At 40.4% G+C, this 17918-nt stretch overlaps 1 protein-coding gene across 7 annotated transcripts in view; it reads left to right on the forward strand.

The window, feature by feature from the left end:
- Positions 1 to 17918, forward strand: part of LOC111875561 (transcription initiation factor TFIID subunit 1) — a 59187-nt gene that overhangs the window by 9592 nt on the left and 31677 nt on the right. For 5 of the 7 annotated variants that reach the window (XM_023871895.2, XM_023871900.2, XM_023871899.2 and 2 more), the window contains exons 3-13: positions 244 to 590; positions 1188 to 1403; positions 1514 to 1696; positions 2876 to 2998; positions 5960 to 6150; positions 6689 to 7084; positions 9444 to 9684; positions 10665 to 10799; positions 11187 to 11410; positions 13957 to 14077; positions 16402 to 16543. In XM_023871895.2, coding sequence (XP_023727663.1) covers positions 244 to 590; positions 1188 to 1403; positions 1514 to 1696; positions 2876 to 2998; positions 5960 to 6150; positions 6689 to 7084; positions 9444 to 9684; positions 10665 to 10799; positions 11187 to 11410; positions 13957 to 14077; positions 16402 to 16543 — 2319 coding nt within the window. The remainder of the gene's footprint in view (positions 1 to 243; positions 591 to 1187; positions 1404 to 1513; positions 1697 to 2875; positions 2999 to 5959; positions 6151 to 6688; positions 7085 to 9443; positions 9685 to 10664; positions 10800 to 11186; positions 11411 to 13956; positions 14078 to 16401; positions 16544 to 17918) is intronic. The other 2 variants (XM_023871896.2, XM_023871901.2) reach the window with 1 other exon arrangement.

Consider the following 17918-nt stretch of genomic DNA (forward strand, 5'->3'; position numbering starts at 1 on the left):
TTCAAACCACACTGGTCACGCCTGTTGCTATACAAACTTGAACCATCTCGAGCATCATTTGCTCTGTGCTTCAAGTCGCTGCTTATGACGCTGCTTCCGGCATCAGTTATATAATATAATATAATATATAACTTAGGCTCTGCAGTTTATTGATATGATAACCTGAAATTTCTTAATAACAATGATAAATCATGTACAGAATGTTTTTACATGCACAGAAGGATATGAATTTATTTTCCACAGACTATGACATCAAGTCACCATCAGCCGTGGACTACTCAGACATAAATGAACTGGCGGATGATGTATCCGAGATGAAAGCTATTCTGCAGTGTGATACTGCATTGAAGGTGGAAGATGGAACAGAATATGATGCTGATGATGAGGACACAGGCTTGAAGTCTGACACCCAGCTCATGCCACCTCCACCTCTGCCAGGTGCAGGAAAAGATGAGAACGCAAGTGAACATGAAGCTACAAGTGGAGACGGCAGACGGCGGAAACTGGACACCCCATTAGCAGCAATGCTGCCTTCCAAATATGAGAATGTTGACATCACTGAAATTTTTCCAGACTTCCGTGTGGACAAGGTATGGCATCATGTTGTATTTACACTTCACTACAGCACACAATAAGTCTTTTCGGCCTGCTGTGTCTTCACCAGTTGTTGCTTGATAGCAGCTCCCAGTGCTATAGTTTCCACAGTTTCTGTGTTCAGCGGCTCCTGTCCTTGCTGGCAGGCACCAGTCTCACACTTACTATTCATGGCCACAACCCCAGGCCATTGTCTGCCACCTAGCAAACTCTGTTGACCACTGGCTAGTATTGACTGCCTGCAGGCTCACTTTCTTAATTCCTAACCGCTGACTGCAGTTCCCCGGACAAAACACCACCTACAGCAGCTCTTCTGTTGTTGTGTGTTTCTTCTCTACCAATCCCTCCACTGCTGCTTCAGCCTCTTTTGCCAGAGATACATGTTTACAGAGCCATTGCTTAGCAGTGGCCAACTCTAGGTTTCTGTTGCCTAGCAATGGATGTCTTCACCACTTTGAATATTCTGACTTTCAGCCATCATGTCAAACTATTTAAGAAATACACAGTTTGTCTAGCTAGATCAAGCATATGCCAGTAAGGCTCTGCATTGCACGGCCAGTAAAGATTAAAGTTTCATACTTATTATGCTGCAGGTCCTTTGTTTCTCGCGACTATTTGGTCCAGGCAAACCAAGCAGTCTACCACAGGTCTGGCGCAGTGTACGGAAGCGACGGCGACGGCGTAAACAGCATCACCATGATCACTCTGACTCTGGATCTGATCAAGACAATCAACGAGACAAGAAGAGAGGATGGACATTCAACTTTGCACCACCACCAACACCAGACATGTGCCAGTCTGATGATGAGGTGATTTTCTGACACAGTTCTTATTCCCTTGTAGGGCTGTGGCCTCTTTCCCCAGTTGTGCGGTTCATATCTTAGTCTGTTTCAGAACTGAATGATTTGCAATGTTGTAGGACAAACTTCTGCGTCCAGTGGAAGACAAATCACAGAGTGGCAACCAGGAACAGGGGGATAGTAATGATATGGAGCCCAAGGTGGCGGACTGGAGATTCGGGCCTGCACAGGTCTGGTATGACATGCTGGAAGTGCCAGAAACAGGCGAAGGGTTCAATTACGGCTTCAAACTTAGAGATAAGGTACATTAAACTCTGCAGTTCATGAAGTTCCCACTTAATGTTAAATGGTTACTTCTCACTTCTCTTAATTAAACATTATTTTAATCAGAGCTTTTATGTCACAGTCTGCAGTTAACTCTTTCAAGGCCACAAGACAAATAGTTGCATGTTATGTAGCATGTATGTTTGTGTCCATGATACAGCTTCTAGTTGATTTTTAAAAATATTCCACTCATCTAATGCAAGGTGTTGCATTGTGATAATTTTTGATAGACTCTTGACACCTGTTGGCTGAATTTTGTTCCAAATTTTTAAAAATATTTTGGCAGATGGAACCAAGATTTTCAAAAGTATGTTGTGATGTGTAGACCCAATTTCTGATACATCCCTCTCCTTTGCTCTTCTATGTTGCAAGGAATTCCACATGCTGTGAGACTGTTAGGACTGATATACATATTGTAACGTGTTTCGTTACCGAAGACGCCGTTTGGATTGCTAATTGGTTTATTTAACAACCTACAAGTCTTGGCTACAATTAAGTATACACTGTTACGGGTTTACACACTTTAGAACCCTACACACAAATCTCATCACACTATCGCGATTCACTCGTTACAACTGAACTCGGTGACTACTACAATTCAACTGGCTTCGTAGGCAGTGTAGTTCTCTTATGTCTTAGGTTCTCTGAGCAGTGGTTATGAAGAGCTTTGTCTTGTGAGATATAAGGCTGTGTAAGTTGACAGTAGTGTCACATTTTATGGGCATGACTAATAGACGGAGTTTGGATCGGATGATTGGATTTATTGATTGCTCCTTTACAGTCACTCGTAATCACAATAAATTACAATAACTCACAGTAGGTGACTGAGTTCAGACTGGACTATTGACTGGCTCCATTCTGGTCTCTCTGTTTTGGTATGATCTGGATTTCCTGTTATATAGCGTATCCATATTCACAGAAATGCCTGTTGATCACCTGTACCCTGTATCCATGGACATTTCAGCCTGTAGCGGGTTGGTTTCCAAGAATCCATCTCCATGGAAATGTGTTTGTTGACTCATTCCCTAGTCATGGGTCTGCATGTCATGATAGACTACATGGCTTTCTGTCCCAGAAGATAAAACTCATGACATTGTCTACTTCTTTCTGTGAGTTTTGTGATCACTCAGCAAACTTGTACATATTTTTGCATGCAGCAGCCTGATGACGAAGAGAAGAAGGATGTAGCTGAGGACTTCCCGGATGACTCATACTTGATGGTTTCGCAGCTGCACTGGGAGGATGAAGTGGTGTGGAATGGGGACGATATTAAGCATAAAGTAATTTCTGTATAATAAACTGCAGCATTAATGGTTTCATAAGATAAGCTGGAAGGAGTCTGAATTAAAATGTTGTTACTTCTTAGTAAGTTTGTATACCTCATGTTTTTCACTGTTATCTTTACTGTAGATCATGTTAAATTGTTTGAAAGTTTGGTCTTACAATTTACTGAAATAAGTATCTTTTATTTTTGGGGGGTGTGGTTGGTCTCCTTGCCAAAGGCTAAAACTTTAAAGATGGAATAACACTCAAATTAGAAAGTTAAAGACTACACATGTACAGCAAAACCTCCATTTAATGTTTCTCAGTTTATGGTTTTTCCTCATTTACTGTTCACTTCCTGTGATCCCATGTCAGCAATCTCTATGTTGAATTTCATTCATTTAAGAACTTCCTCAGTTTATTGTCCAAAGCCACTACTTCCCATGGTAAAGGTAAAAGGTAAAGCTATCCCTGTAACAGGCCATGGAGGCCCATTTGTGAGACATCAAGGCTTGGCATTTTCTGGACAGTTGGCTTATGGATGGTGCTGAGGTTGTCAGCCTTACACACTGGCTGCCCTTTACCCCCAGGAAGATTGTTGGTACTCATTTCTGTTCGAGGCTGAATCGACCCCAGGGCCATAATGCAGCTGGAGGGATCAAATCAAATCCACAACCTTCCAGCTTGTAGCACAGTGCCTCAACGAACTACACTACTCTGTGCCCTCTTCACTTCTCCCCACACAGATCTTAAATCTCATGGCATTATCCATTCAACATGTATTTGAGATTCTATGAAGTCATCTTAGTCCTGAAACATATATATATATATATATATATGTGTATACAGTGGAGTGTTGTTATTCTTGCAGATAAACATGTATTTCAAACATACAGCCATGGTTTTGGGGGTGTTTAATGTGTTAACATAAGATTGCAACATTAAAGCAGATGACATCAGGCATGGAAGTGAAGGCAAAGGATTTGTAATTGTAGGTTTTGTGTGGAATGGAGATATTCTAGAAAATGTTGCTGTCTAAGCTAAACAGCTGAGATGATTAGTGGAAGTTATTGACAAAGTGGCACTGGGGCTGTTTCTCTCTGAGTACTTCAATTTCCCCTACCATTTGTCATTCCACCAATGGTCCATGCTTGTCTGTCATCAGGGGCTGCTGTAGTAGATACAGTTGAGGCCACAGTACCAAGGGATTCAGTCCTTCACCACTCTAGAAGAAGCTAGGAAGGTGATGTGGTCCTCAAGATAGTTACTTGATTAAATGATTTCCTGTATTCTGTCAAAAATAGTTGTATGTCAACATCCAGCATGTTCAGCTGTTACCATTTATGATCTTCAATTCATGCTTCATTACACACATTTGCAATTAATTAATAGTTGTTAATAAAGCAGGATACATTAAAAAGTATTCTGAAATTCTGTTCTGTTCTGTAGTGTTCTGATTTGATGCAAATCCTTTGTGTAATGAATATTTTTTTTCTGGTCCCAGCTGAAAATCAATATGAACATCATATTATTTTCTTGTATTTACTAAATAATCTACAATAAATGTAAGACATTTTTGACTTTACAGAACTTGTAACTTAATTCTGTGCAGGTGTGACTGAAATAACAATTGATACATTTTCTCTCTGTTATAAATTGCTACTGCTTGTGCCATCGTAGTTGCTTTGGTTCTTGACTGAGGTTCTCTCAGTGTTTATTTGACATCATTAATTATTTTACAGATATCACTTGTTCACTAATTTCCATTTCTAATGCAACACAAACCGTTCACAGTCTCTCCATTATTTGAAAATGTCTTTAAAATTATATTTCATTTCAACGTGTTTCAGTCTTGCAAGGCCATCTTCAGAAAATCTGAAACTGAAACTGCTGCACTGCACCAGTTCATATGTCAGTGCATCTCATGCTATTTGCATATCGTCGTTTACACTAAAATGTGTTTGTTTGAGAACGAACACTCTCTGTTTGCTCCACGTTATCTTCATTCTGCAGCGTTCATTTTATGCCACCTTTGTGTGTAGTTCTCACTAGTCGCCTCTATATCCCTTGTATTGATTTTAATGACATTTGAAAGTAAAAGAGACACTGTGAATGGTTTGTTTCATTAGAGATGGAAATTTGTGAAAGAGTGATACATCAGTGCAACAGGATGCTGAAATATAATATTATTTTACAGATAACATTTATTGTTAATAAATTGTTAAATTTATTACAGAATAATGTTAAAAATAATTGTTAATAACATTAATTGTATGTATATGTGTATAAACGGTTCAACTACCTATATATAAAGATATATATTGTAATGTGTTTTACTACTGAAGACAATGTTCGGATTGTTAATTGGTTTATTTAACAACCTACAAGTCATAGCTACAATTAATTATAACACCGTTGTGCTGCTTAGGCATTGCAGTTCTCTTATAAACCCTCAGCCAGACAGAGGAAAGTGCGCCTCGCTTCCCTGTTGCATAATTGACGTGTTTACAGGCGTTAGTGGGCAACGCTGTCAAGAGTTGTTTACTGCTGTGTAGTAACCGCAGTATCCCTTGTTACGTCACTGTGGGAAGTGCTGTTACGTCACCGTGGCAATGGTTGCCTGATGCAGTTGCTCTTCTGTTATGTCACTGCGGGGGAGGGGGTGTTTACCGAGCGTTGCATACTGATGGAAGGAGTGGGGGTATGTGACGTCACTCGCGAGACCGCAGAGTTCACGTGCCCCCACTTCCCGTTGCACCATCCATGTCACAATATAATACATATATCATAGTTCTTGACAGTATATCTTATAAGAAGATGAATGGTTCTGGGATGTAATTTTCCATAACCCGCACCTTGTGAAACCCTCAGTGTAGTGTTAAAAAAGCCATTCCCTTGTTTTCATCAAGTATGAATTTCACTATATACAAAAAGAAAGCTTGTGTATTTACATGTGTGGCATGCATTGCTAAATACAGGTGATGCAGAAACTGAACTGCAAGACAAATGCTGCTGGATGGGTACCCAGCAGTGGCAACCGGACTGCCCAGGCATTCAGCCAGCCAGGCAAAGGCGTTCCACACATAGTGGGAGGAACAGTGAGGTTGGCTTCCAGTCAGCTGGCAGGACTGTCAGCTTCTGCAAACAAGCAGAATAAGTCGTCTCAGATGTATGTATCTTCATGTCATTACAAATATTGTATTCACAAGAAATTGTGACTGGTCCACATCCTGAGCCAGGTGAATACAGTTCACATCATCACACACTACTTATCTGAGATCCATTTTAATATTATATTCCCATGTATGCCTACATCTACCAAGTGGTTTCTTTCCTTCAGGTTTGCCATTTAATATGCTGTATGCATTTTTCTTCTTGTCAATACATGTTGCTTGTTCTGCCTAGCTTTCCCTCTGTAATTTGATTACCCAAATAATATTTAGTGATGACAAGTTGTGAAGCTCCTTATCTTGCAGTATTCTCCATCCTCTTGGGGCATACATAAGTACACCACAACTTCTTGCCCCATCCTTTTCATTTCACTGTATAATCTTCCTCTCTTCTCATTCAGTACCAAGTAACATCTGCTGTTGATAGAAAACAAATATGTATTTACATTCTACCAGTAGTTCCCAGTGTCGTTGCCTCTTTCAGGCAGCCTGAATCAAAGCTTTGTCGAAAAGTTGAGAATTTTTCACTCTTGACAGGCTGATGAACAACAAGCACCCTCAGAGGACTGAGGACAATACTGATGACACCTGGTACTCCATCTTTCCTGTCGAAAATGAAGAACTGGTTTATGGTGTATGGGAGGATGAGGTTATCTGGGACTCCGAGAATATGACCCACATTCCCAAACCAAAGATTCTTACACTGGATCCGAATGATGACAACATTGTGTTGGGTATTCCTGATGACATCGACCCAGCAAAACAGCGAATTGATTCTGTGGTTCCTGCAAAAGTTAAAATCCCTCATCCACATGTGAAGAAATCCAAAATTCTCCTGGGCAAAGCAGGAGTAATCAATGTGATGGAGGAAGACACGCCCCCACCACCACCAAAATCGCCAGATAGGGATCCCTTCAACGTGTCCAATGACAGGTAACATGATTTTAGTGGATCAGTTTGCATTCTAGTTTGCATATCCTCCTTGGGCAAGGTGCCCCTCCTATCCAGATGCAAGTATTCCACTCAAGTTTGTCTATTCTTGAAGCAGGGTAGATTGTAACTTGTGTAGGTAGCCTCATGAGAGAAAAGTCCTGCATAATTATATTTCAGTTTCCCACTGCTAGATGAATACTGCAGAAAGGCAAAGGTGTCCCTGTAACAGGCTGTGGATGGCCATAGGGTTGTGAGACATCAAGGCTTCCACATTTTCTAGACAGTGAACCCACAGGTGGCAGGGATGTTGTCAGCCTTACGCACCAACCACCCTTTACCCCCAGGAGGATTCGTGGTACTCATGTCTGTCAAAAAGTAGTAACTTTCCAGTGATGATATAACAGTCTGAATCATCATTCACACAGTAGATGGAGTATAGTGTTATCGCACTGCAGTATCCATGCCGTGGCAGTACAGTAACTGAATGAACTTACCAACATAGTTTAGTAGTGCAATGAACATATAGTGAAAGCTGTAAATTTGGCCACCTGCCACAGTTGCCTACACTTTTTGCAGAGCTGGCAAAAGCATGTTAATTCATACATGGCCATTTGTCTGTCTTGTTGTCTTGTCCATTTTGGCATTTCATGCTATGATTCTGTACATGTTTTATCCTCTCTATATTGACCACAAGGAAGTGACTGGTTTTCTTGTACCAGTCTGTGGAAATACAATCTATTCACCCATCTGGCTCTTTTATATACTGATAGTGCTGAACACCCTTACTGCACCTTTGTCATCAGACTGATAGTTACCAGTCCTGAATGGTTTCTGTTGCTGTTGTTCAGTTTACCAGACTGCATTGCATACTTTTCATTGATTATTAAAATTCATAAATAGAAATATCTCTTCCACTAGTATGAAATCACTACAGACACAAAAATGAAAAATTTTACACTGTTTTCTGTAACACTCAGGGTTACTAGGTTTTTGGACTTTATCCATCTTCCAGTATACCAGAACACTAGAAGGCCAGATGATGGGCAAAATCCAAAAAAAACCTGTTATCCTGAGTGTTATACACTGTTGTCAGAATCCTATAGACTATATTCTGTAAGTTGGCAGGGTTTGAGTGGAATCACAAGTGGCCAGAATATGTTTCATCATATATTTCTACCATCAAATACAACTCAGTATGCGTTTATCTTTTATCCATTGTCTTTGGTCAGTAACCCAACATATTTCATCTGTTTCTCTGCATTGTCGTCAGCATACAGTTTATCAGTCGTAAACAGCTTGAAGACGAGGAGAATACTGGTGACACGAACCATGACAAGTCAATTTAAACAATCAGCCCACCCCTCTTTCTGTCTAGGAACAGCTGTTATTGTTACACAGTACAGCATGGGTTTGCCTTCCATCATTTGCCGTTTCCACTTCTTTGTGTAGAGATGGACAGCAAGTAGCACAGGAAATTGAAAACAAATGGAGAAGACAAAGCTCTCATAAAAGTAATGTTATTGTTCAATGGGTACCCCAACATTAAATATGTTACATGTTTCAGTGATGACAGTCAGTGGTGTTTAATGCCTTATTGCATTCAGTAGTGAAGGAATTTGATTATCAAGTGTTAAATTAGCATTAAATAGCAGTTTAACAGGGTGTCATGTGGAACAGTTATATGGCCAAGTTCAAAATAATGATTATAAATTACATGGAAAAGAATGTTAATCACCCTTTTTCTTTATAGGAGTCATTATCATGTCATTATATGCAGATGTAATTCAGTTGATCATGTGTAAGGAGCCAGGTTAGTGTAGTCGGTATAGCAACTAGCTATGGGATGGAGAAGCAAGTAATCACATTTCAAGTCTCAGTAGGGTGAAGAATTTTCTCCACGCCATCCAGACCAGCTCTGAGGTCCATGCAACCTATCCAATGGGTACAGGGGGCTTTTTCCCCGGGGGTTAAGGGGCCAGGGCGTGAAGCTGACCACTGACCTCCAGCTAGTGCTGAGGTAAAGAAAATGTCGTTTTATACATCCACTCTCCCATATGTCTTCATTATACAGGGTGTCCCAGGAGGAATGGACCAAACTTCGGGAGGNAGGGTAAAGAAAATGTCGTTTTATACATCCACTCTCCCATATGCCTTCATTATATAGTGCTTAATTATTTAAGCACAGGGAAAACTTTATCTCAACTGAACATGTAAAATTATACTGTGAAATGTAGTATTCATACATTTTACATGCTAAAACTTTCAGACAGAAATTTGTGGTTAAAAGTGCATAAAAGCAGTACATGATCATTCATTTTTAGAAACAGCAAAAGTTTGATCCATTTGTTATCTTTTTTAGATATTACATGCCACGATCGTCTGAGTCTTCATTGCGACTTAAGGTGGGTGGCGGCAACCTGATTCAGCACTCAACCCCTGTGGTAGAGCTCCGTGCGCCTTTCGTGCAGACCCACATGGGTCCAATGAGACTCCGTAACTTCCATCGTCCACCCATGAAGAGGTTCTCCCACGGGATTCTTGCACATCCTGGACCTCATCCAGTTCTTCCGCTTCTCAAACATATCAAGAAAAAGGCAAAGGTATGTGATGTACAAATTAGGTATGTCCAAAATTATGTAATAAATTAAAACAACTTGTAGGCATTAAAGGTGATAACTAGTGCATCTGCTTGTGCCTTACATTTTATGTGGAACTGAACAAAGCTGTTATTTGTTTACCATTGTTTATATTCTAACTTTGTGGCCAGTTTCAGTTGTAATAAAACACTCCTTCTTAAGAAATGGAAGTGTCACTGTTAGAGTCTGCTTATGTGACAGCTGTGTTCAGAGGTCTGTAGATTTTCATGTATAAGGCCTGGCAGTTTTCTGAAAATATTCGTTCAGTCATCCAAAAATGCAGTTCCTCTCGAGTTGTTCCATTTCCATATCAGGATGTATGACAGCAGGAACCTAAATAGCTTTACAGCCTCTCTGCATCTACAGTAAGTCATAGTATGTTCGTGTGCAGCCATGAAGAAAATTAAAGGTGGTTAATTATTTAATTTTATTTTTTTTGGATGGGATGAGACTGAGTCCACTTGGTATGTCAGCCACTATTTGGCCTATTGTACCAGTCCCAGATGATAGGCTGATTAATGAATGCAGGGCAGTTGGTGGAATGGGAAATGGCAGGGGAAACTGAAAAGTACTCTGTGAAAACCTGCCCCAGTGCCACCTTGTTCACCACAGATCCCATGTGACGTCACATGGGATGGAACTCGGGCTACAGTGGTGGGAAACTGACGACTAACTGCCTGAGCTATGGCATGGCGCTGTAAAATGTGTAGCTGGCTGCAGATACATTTTCTGAAAGCACAGATATTAAATCCTATTGGCTTACTGACTTTCCGAATTCACGCATGGGTGCAATTGAATTTTAAATCATTCATGAAAACCTGGTGATTCCCTAGGGGGTTGTGCCCTGCAGTTTGAGGAACCAAGTGATGTGTGAATATTAATAAATTGGCAGTTTGCTTGCCTGGTTATACCTGAATATTAATGATCTGTATTTATTTCTTAAGCAACGAGAGCAAGAACGAGCTGCCTCAGGGGGTGGGGATGTCTTCTTCATGAGGACTGCTGAAGATCTTACAGGACGGGATGGAGATTTGGTTCTAATTGAGTTCTGTGAAGAACATCCACCGCTTATAAATCAGGTGAACTTTCATTGGTTGGTTAATTTCAATCTGTGACTGGAATTATGATCAGAATGTTTCATAAGTTTCCCTTTATCTAGATCAGCAGGAAGATTTGCATTTTCTTTGTCAGTAGGTTTGTATAAGAAGAACTTTTCAGCATGGAAATTTAGATAAAAAAATTGAGATTGAGTTAGTCCCAGTGACCATCTTCTTGCATTCTGCCTGTATAATCAAACTGTCCTCATCCTACATAATTTAACGCTGAAGATCGAGGCACTATGTTCCTCTGACATATTGGTATCTGCCTAGAAGTTTGTAAAGTGTCATAACCCATAAGATGACTATCTGAGTCTATTAATAAAGTCTGTTTCTACCTCTTCAGTTATGTTTTGTCTTCTTTTCTAGGTTGGAATGTGCTCCAAAATAAAGAACTATTATAAGAGACGGGCTGGCAAGGATCAGGGACCACAAGAGTACCGATATGGAGAAGTGGCATATGCGCACACTTCTCCCTTTCTGGGTCACTTGCCGCCTGGGCAGTCATTGCAAGCAGTAGAGAACAACATGTATCGAGCCCCCATATATGAGCATAACGTTCCGGATACTGACTTCCTGGTCATCAGGACAAGGTTTGGAAGCACGATCGCCTTTCCATGTTATTGTTTATTTATTTATAGAAGTAAAAGAAAGAACTAAAATATTGGAGGGATTTAGAGAATTGCCTCAAAGGACAAATTATTAAATGATAGAATACTATGGTATAGGCAGATTTTAAGAATTACACAGAGCCAGTGTTCTAAAATAGATATTGAAGTGAAGCTAAAAGGAAATCTCTCAAGAGGAAGAAAATGGGGGGAATTTGGGGAGAATGAGGAACTTGGGGAAGGTAGGAGTAGATGGAGAGATTAGGTTGCTGTCTGGCCCATATAAAAACATAAACACTGAAGGTAGAAAATTCGTTAATTTTTTATTTAACAGCTCTGTCAGTAGTAGATTGTACAGCATTGAATGGTAGGATAGGTAGTGAAAATGAATTGAAATGTACATGAAAGGAAGTGGAGATGGCATAATGTAAGACACTGTCCTGGTATTTGCCTGGAGGGACTGAGGAAAGCCATGGAAACCTCAGTCTCTGGGCTGTGATTTGACTTCTCAAATATAATGCAGGCATGCTGCCCATTCATCTGTGAGGTTTTCTTTCTCATTTTATATTGCCTTACTTCAAGGAAACTCTGTCTCAGTGGTCCAGTGTTAATATGCTCACCATTGGACCCAAGGATTGTGGGTTCAAATCAGGGCAATGGCGATAAAAATTAGTGGCACAACTTCCTTCAGAAGGGAACTAAAGCCAGGGGTTTGTATTTACAGCATGTACTAGGGGCGTTCAAAAATGATTGACACCATTTATTGGAAAAAAATACGTAAGTATTATATTAGCGGTATTTCCCGCCAATGTCTATGCACCTTTGCCATTGTTTTGGCAGTTTCGGTATTTGCACAGCAAACCATTTTTTGGGGGTATCCTGGTGCCACTGCTGGACAACTGCCTGAAGCTCGTAGTTGGAGGTGACTGTCTTACCCCGAATGATGTCTTGCATTGCATTGAATAGAGTGTAGTTGCTAGGGGCAAGATCGGGCAAGAATGACCGATGAGGCAGCACGGTGTACCCTAGAGCACCCAGGGTGGCAATGGTCTGCTGACTGCTATGTGGCCGCACCTTGTCATGTTGGAGAAGAACGCCACACCCCCATTTTACGTGGTGGCATTGGAGCAGTGAATTGCAGTACCAATCACTGTCGATGGTCGTACTGGGGGCAGCCAATCCAACAGAAGGATCCCCTCATGATCCCAGAACACAGTCGCCATTTGCTTCCGGATGAATAGTCCAGGTCGTGACTTCTTGGGAGGAGGGCTCCCAGCGTCCTTCCACTCTGTGGCCTGGCAGCACTGTTTGACCTGTGCGCAGTAGCAATGTCATCTCATGGCCATAGGTGGCACTACAGTATGTCTTTGACACTGCTGCTTTTCCGGAGTTATGGAGGGAGTGTCAATCATTTTTGAACTACCTAAATGAAAGAACTTTTCACTCATGAGAGATGAGTGAGTGCAAAATTAAACACCCATTTTGGTTGCCCAAAAGATCTGCTGTTGTGGTCCCTCAACTGTGGAGACCTCCAGTGGACAAGCATTGAACAACTTAATCCAACTGAAATATGCAACTGGATAACATAATTCACCCAAATGCTGTCAGAATGGAAAATGAGTTATAAATGTGCCAGCCAGTTGAGGTTAAAAATGCAAATGACTTAATTGTCAAAGTGTGGCACCAACCAGCCACCAACATGTTTCAAGGACAAATGTTGAACATGTGCTCTTCACAGACTGATTGAAAGAAAGAGACAGAAACAGCAGATTCAGGGGCACTTGCCAACAAAAATAAAAGATCATATTACACTTTTTTCTTGAGTTCATGTGGAGCTGTAGAATTCCAGAGCCAACCCAATGTTTAGCTGTGTCTGAATTTGTATACTATCTATAAAAGCTTTCCTGAATTTGTACTTATTGCAGAATGGACTGTCAGGCAGCAGTGAGAGATGTACCTACACTTCAGCTGGTATTACACTCTTGACCTGCACCAGAAACAACTTTCTGTTGCTGATAATGTATATATTCAGTGAAATCATGATTTAATGCATATAATAATGGGTCAGGGTCCTCCAGTTTGGGGGGGGGGGACACAAGACTGATGACCTTGCTCTGTAAAAAAAAGTTGCAAAATCTAACGAAGTGAAAACCAGATGGGTCTATTTCAAGACAAATCTGGCAGAATCTACTATGGAAGGCTATGCCTCAAAAGGGTTTGTTTTGCCAGTGATGCTGGTGATGAATGGTGGATTAGAGGCAAGGGTTATTTGTAGGAACTTTAGATAGAGATACAAATTTGTTTTTTACAAGTAAGCTCTGCCAAAAACATGTCATCTAGATGTAAGCAGCATGTTGTTCTTTCAAGTTTGGTATCTTAGTGTAAATATGTTTGTCTTACTAGAACTTTACTAGTTGTTAAGGTTAGGTGTTTTGGAAGAAGTATCTATTTTTCACAATTTTTCCATTGATAGTTCAGTGGACTTTATGATAGCAGCAAACATACTAATCATGCTTGTGGTCCCTTGGCAGGCAGCAGTATTACGTTCGAGAGATAGATGCCCTGTTCGTTGCTGGCCAAGAGTGCCCCCTGTATGAAGTGCCGGGCCCTAACTCAAAACGAGCTAACAACTTTGTTCGAGATTTCTTGCAGGTGAGTGTTCTCCAACACAGATTCCAGACGGCTGAGAACAGCAGACTGTTGGGAGAATTATATGTTGCTTTAGAAGAGTTGAAATAGCAGCTCAGCAACAAGTCTCATAATCTGCTGTCCGTATCTTGTCATTTTGTATGAAAAGTACTGTCTTCTGGGCCATGATTCTATATAGTCTGGCAGAAAGTTACATATGTTTCAGAGGAACCTTCTGCCTCTGTCTTCATTGTAGAAGAATATTCATCTTCCCTGAAGATGGAGACAATAGGTTATTCTAGAACACAGGTAAGTTTCTACCAGACTATGTGGAGTCACATCAAAGAAAGTGATTTTTACTATTTACATAGTACAAGTACTCCTCTTCACTGGGTAGCGGGGGCTCTTTCCCCTGGGATAAAGTGGCAGGGGCATGAAGCTGACCACTCACCTCCAACTAGTGCTGAGGTCAAGAAAATGTGGTTCTGTACATCCACTCCCCCTTAAGCCTTCATGGCATAGTGCTTACTTAGTTAAGCACAGGGACAGCTTTACTAATGAGAAAGCCCATTGAAATTCAGTGGGTACTGATTTCCTTTGTATCATCATCCTTCAGTCCATGTATCCTTTCATACCTTTACCTCATTCCAGCTTGTCTCCATTAAACAGTGAATTAAGTTACATCTGATCTTTGAGAATGACAACATCTATGCATATGTAGTCACAAATTGTCTCCTATAAAATGTTTGTGATTAGGCTAACTATATCATGCAGGATGACATGGAAAGGACACAGTGGTAAATACATACAAGATTTTGGGTTCAAAACATCTTAGGGAGGCAATGTGTCAGACCTAACCATTTCATAATAAAATTATTCTTAGAGGAATAGCAGCAGAATGCAAGACAGAGCCACAGCATTAAGACAGCTAACAGATCTTTTATATATGTGGCAGAGTACAGATATTTTGGAATGACAGTAACAAATAAAATTGTACTTAAATAAATTAAATGCAGATCAAATTCATGGAATTTCTGCCATTGAGGTCAGAATCTTTGATCTTCTCACCTGCTATTTTTTATGTATTCATAGTGGGGTGAGACTGAGTCCACTTGGTACTGTGGCCACAACTGACCTATTGTACCAGCCCCAGGTGATAGGCGAGGGTGATTGTAGAGCCATTGGTGGGATGAAAATTGGCAGGTGAAACGAAGTACTCAGAGAAAACCTGCCCGAGTGCCACTTTGTTCACCACAAATCCCACAAGACCAGACCTGGGCTGTTGTGGTAGGAAGCCGGTGACTAATTGTGTGAGCTATGGCGTGGCAGGCTATCTGAAAACATGAAGATTAAAATGTACAAAACTGTCATTTTGTCTGATGTTCTATATGGGTGTGAAACTTGGTCTCTGACATTAAGGCAAAAACACAAACTGAGGGTGTTTGAGAACAAGATGCTGAGGAGAATATTTGAACCTAAGAGTGATGAATTAACAGGAGGCTGGAGAAAATTGCAACATAACTATTGAAATTAATTTTTTATGAAACCAATGTAAGAACAAGATTTGAGGTTCTTGTGGTGGATGCTATAAGATTACTGTCATCTGGGATGTCATGCCATGTAATCTGGTAAGATTGTTACCAACTTTTTTTGGAGGAATCCACTGTTTCCATCTTTTGCCCTGTAAATGGAGGCTTTTGGTTCCTCCAGAAAAGTTGGTAACGCTCTACCAGGCTACATGGCATGGCATCATTCTAAGAGCTTATTTTAGTTTAGTTCGTGACAGAAATGTTATGTCCTCAGTTGAATGTGTAACCTATATCTCCTTCACATGTCCAAGCTCTCTGCTTTTAGGGCCACAGAAAAGTGTCCCTGAGAGATAGCAATGCTCATAGTTATACTAGTAACTGAGCTAAGTGTAAATCCAGAAATCAATGATACAAGGAAGATTGAAGCCAGCAGAGATGCAGCAATGCATGGGAACCTGATTTCCATAAAAATGAATGAGAAAAGTCAGTAATGGAATAATTTTTTTATGTGAAATTTGAGATTCCCACAGCAGTAATTGTGCTTTTTGGGGTGTGACACCACATAGTCTGGTAGATGTTTACTGGTATTTCGCACCACCATGCTCCCTCAAATCTTCACAGAAATATTGACAGCATGTTCCTCCAAAGTGTTCTTTTAGTTTGGTAACCCACTGTGACATTATCATCACTCAGCATTAAAGTTTCACACAGACCAGAAAGTCAGTTCACTAACATTGTCCAGTTTGAATTCCTGGTTAGTTTTATATGTACTGTTCATTGTTTGTAGTCTTAATATCGAGTCCTGAATGTCCAATGCAGGTTTTCATATATCGTCTGTTCTGGAAAAGCCGAGACCTACCACGCAGGATAAAGATGGATGATATTAAGAAAGCATTTCCTTCACATTCTGAGAGCAGTATTAGGAAGAGGCTGAAACTGTGTGCTGATTTCAAGAGAACAGGTACTGCCATCTTTTTGGTTGCAATGAAAATTGTAAATTGATACAAATTATTCAGAATACCTCTTCTTTTTGTATTAAAATAATGTAAATCATTACTCAGAATTACTGGGGTTTTGGACTTTGTCCATCATCTGATATTCTATAAACTAGAAAGAGCTAACCTCAATCACTGGGCCTTCTTTCTAAGGGGGCCCATACATGTATGTGTCTGGCTTGCGAGTCCGACTTGGCTAGGGTTCCAATGAGCCAAACTCGTCTGTGTGTGGTGAAATTAATCCGAGCCCGGCTCCTTGCCGAGCCAGACTCGTACATGTATGGGCCACCTAAGGGACCTAACAGATAAGTGTCTTCCCTCCTTTACCTGAGGATGGAAACAGGTATTGTGTTTTCTAGTCTCTAGAATACCGCACAATGGATGATTATTCAGCCTAGTTATAATTTTGTTCTATTTAACCAAGAACAGTATAATATAATTATTATTAGATAGGGCAAGGTGGTCTCAGTGTAAGACAGTGGGCTCTTATTGAGAGGGTTCTGAGTTTGATCCACAGTCAGGTCTGTGTGTGGGTTTTGTGCTCAGAGTTGCAGCCTTCACATCCACCAGAGATAAAAGGTCAAGGAATTTGAAGAATATTCCATAATGTAGTATACAAAATTATCAGTAGCATTCATTGAAGTTTATTAAACTTAAAAATGGGAATAATGTACGGCAAAGTTGTTAAAGTCTCCGGTACCAAACTGCAATCCGTGGAGGAGTTTATGGGACACATGGAAAATTTCATTTATGGTATAACGCAAATTATGCTTTGTTACAAATCAATATGGCTTAAAATTAGAATGGCCCAGCAAATTTTTGTGGAAGTCTCCTATTTTGAATCATCTGTGAAACAGTTAATGGGATATATGGAAGAACCCATTTATGGCCTTACGCAAACCAAGGTTTTTTTCTGTATCTGTATGGATGAAAATGGGAGTTGCTCAACAACTTTTAGTGAAAGTGTCTCATACTGAATTTTTAGAAGATCTGGCCAGCAGGTTAGATGCTGATACTAAGGTCACAGATGGACAGGTGTGGCCTCCACATGATGTTTTCCTTTGTAACGCATACCTAGAAGCTAGAAGAAATGGAACAGTGAGAGAGAATTAGTTGTAAAGCACTGGAAGGTAAATAAGATTGTGTTGGTATGTTTTAATATTGAATACAGATACGTGGTGCTATCAGAAAGTTCCCAAAATTTGAATTTTGCGTGCGAATGGTTATGAGTACATCAAAATATCGCTAGGTGTCTTCTCACACACCCTTCTTGAATCACTGTGGTAAGCGGCGAGTTGAGTGGTTGGATTTATTGTTGGTGAACGTATTTCCATTGTTTTG

This window comes from Cryptotermes secundus, unplaced genomic scaffold (assembly GCF_002891405.2).
Source record: "Cryptotermes secundus unplaced genomic scaffold, Csec_1.0 scaffold1251, whole genome shotgun sequence".
Lineage (NCBI taxonomy): Eukaryota > Metazoa > Arthropoda > Insecta > Blattodea > Kalotermitidae > Cryptotermes > Cryptotermes secundus.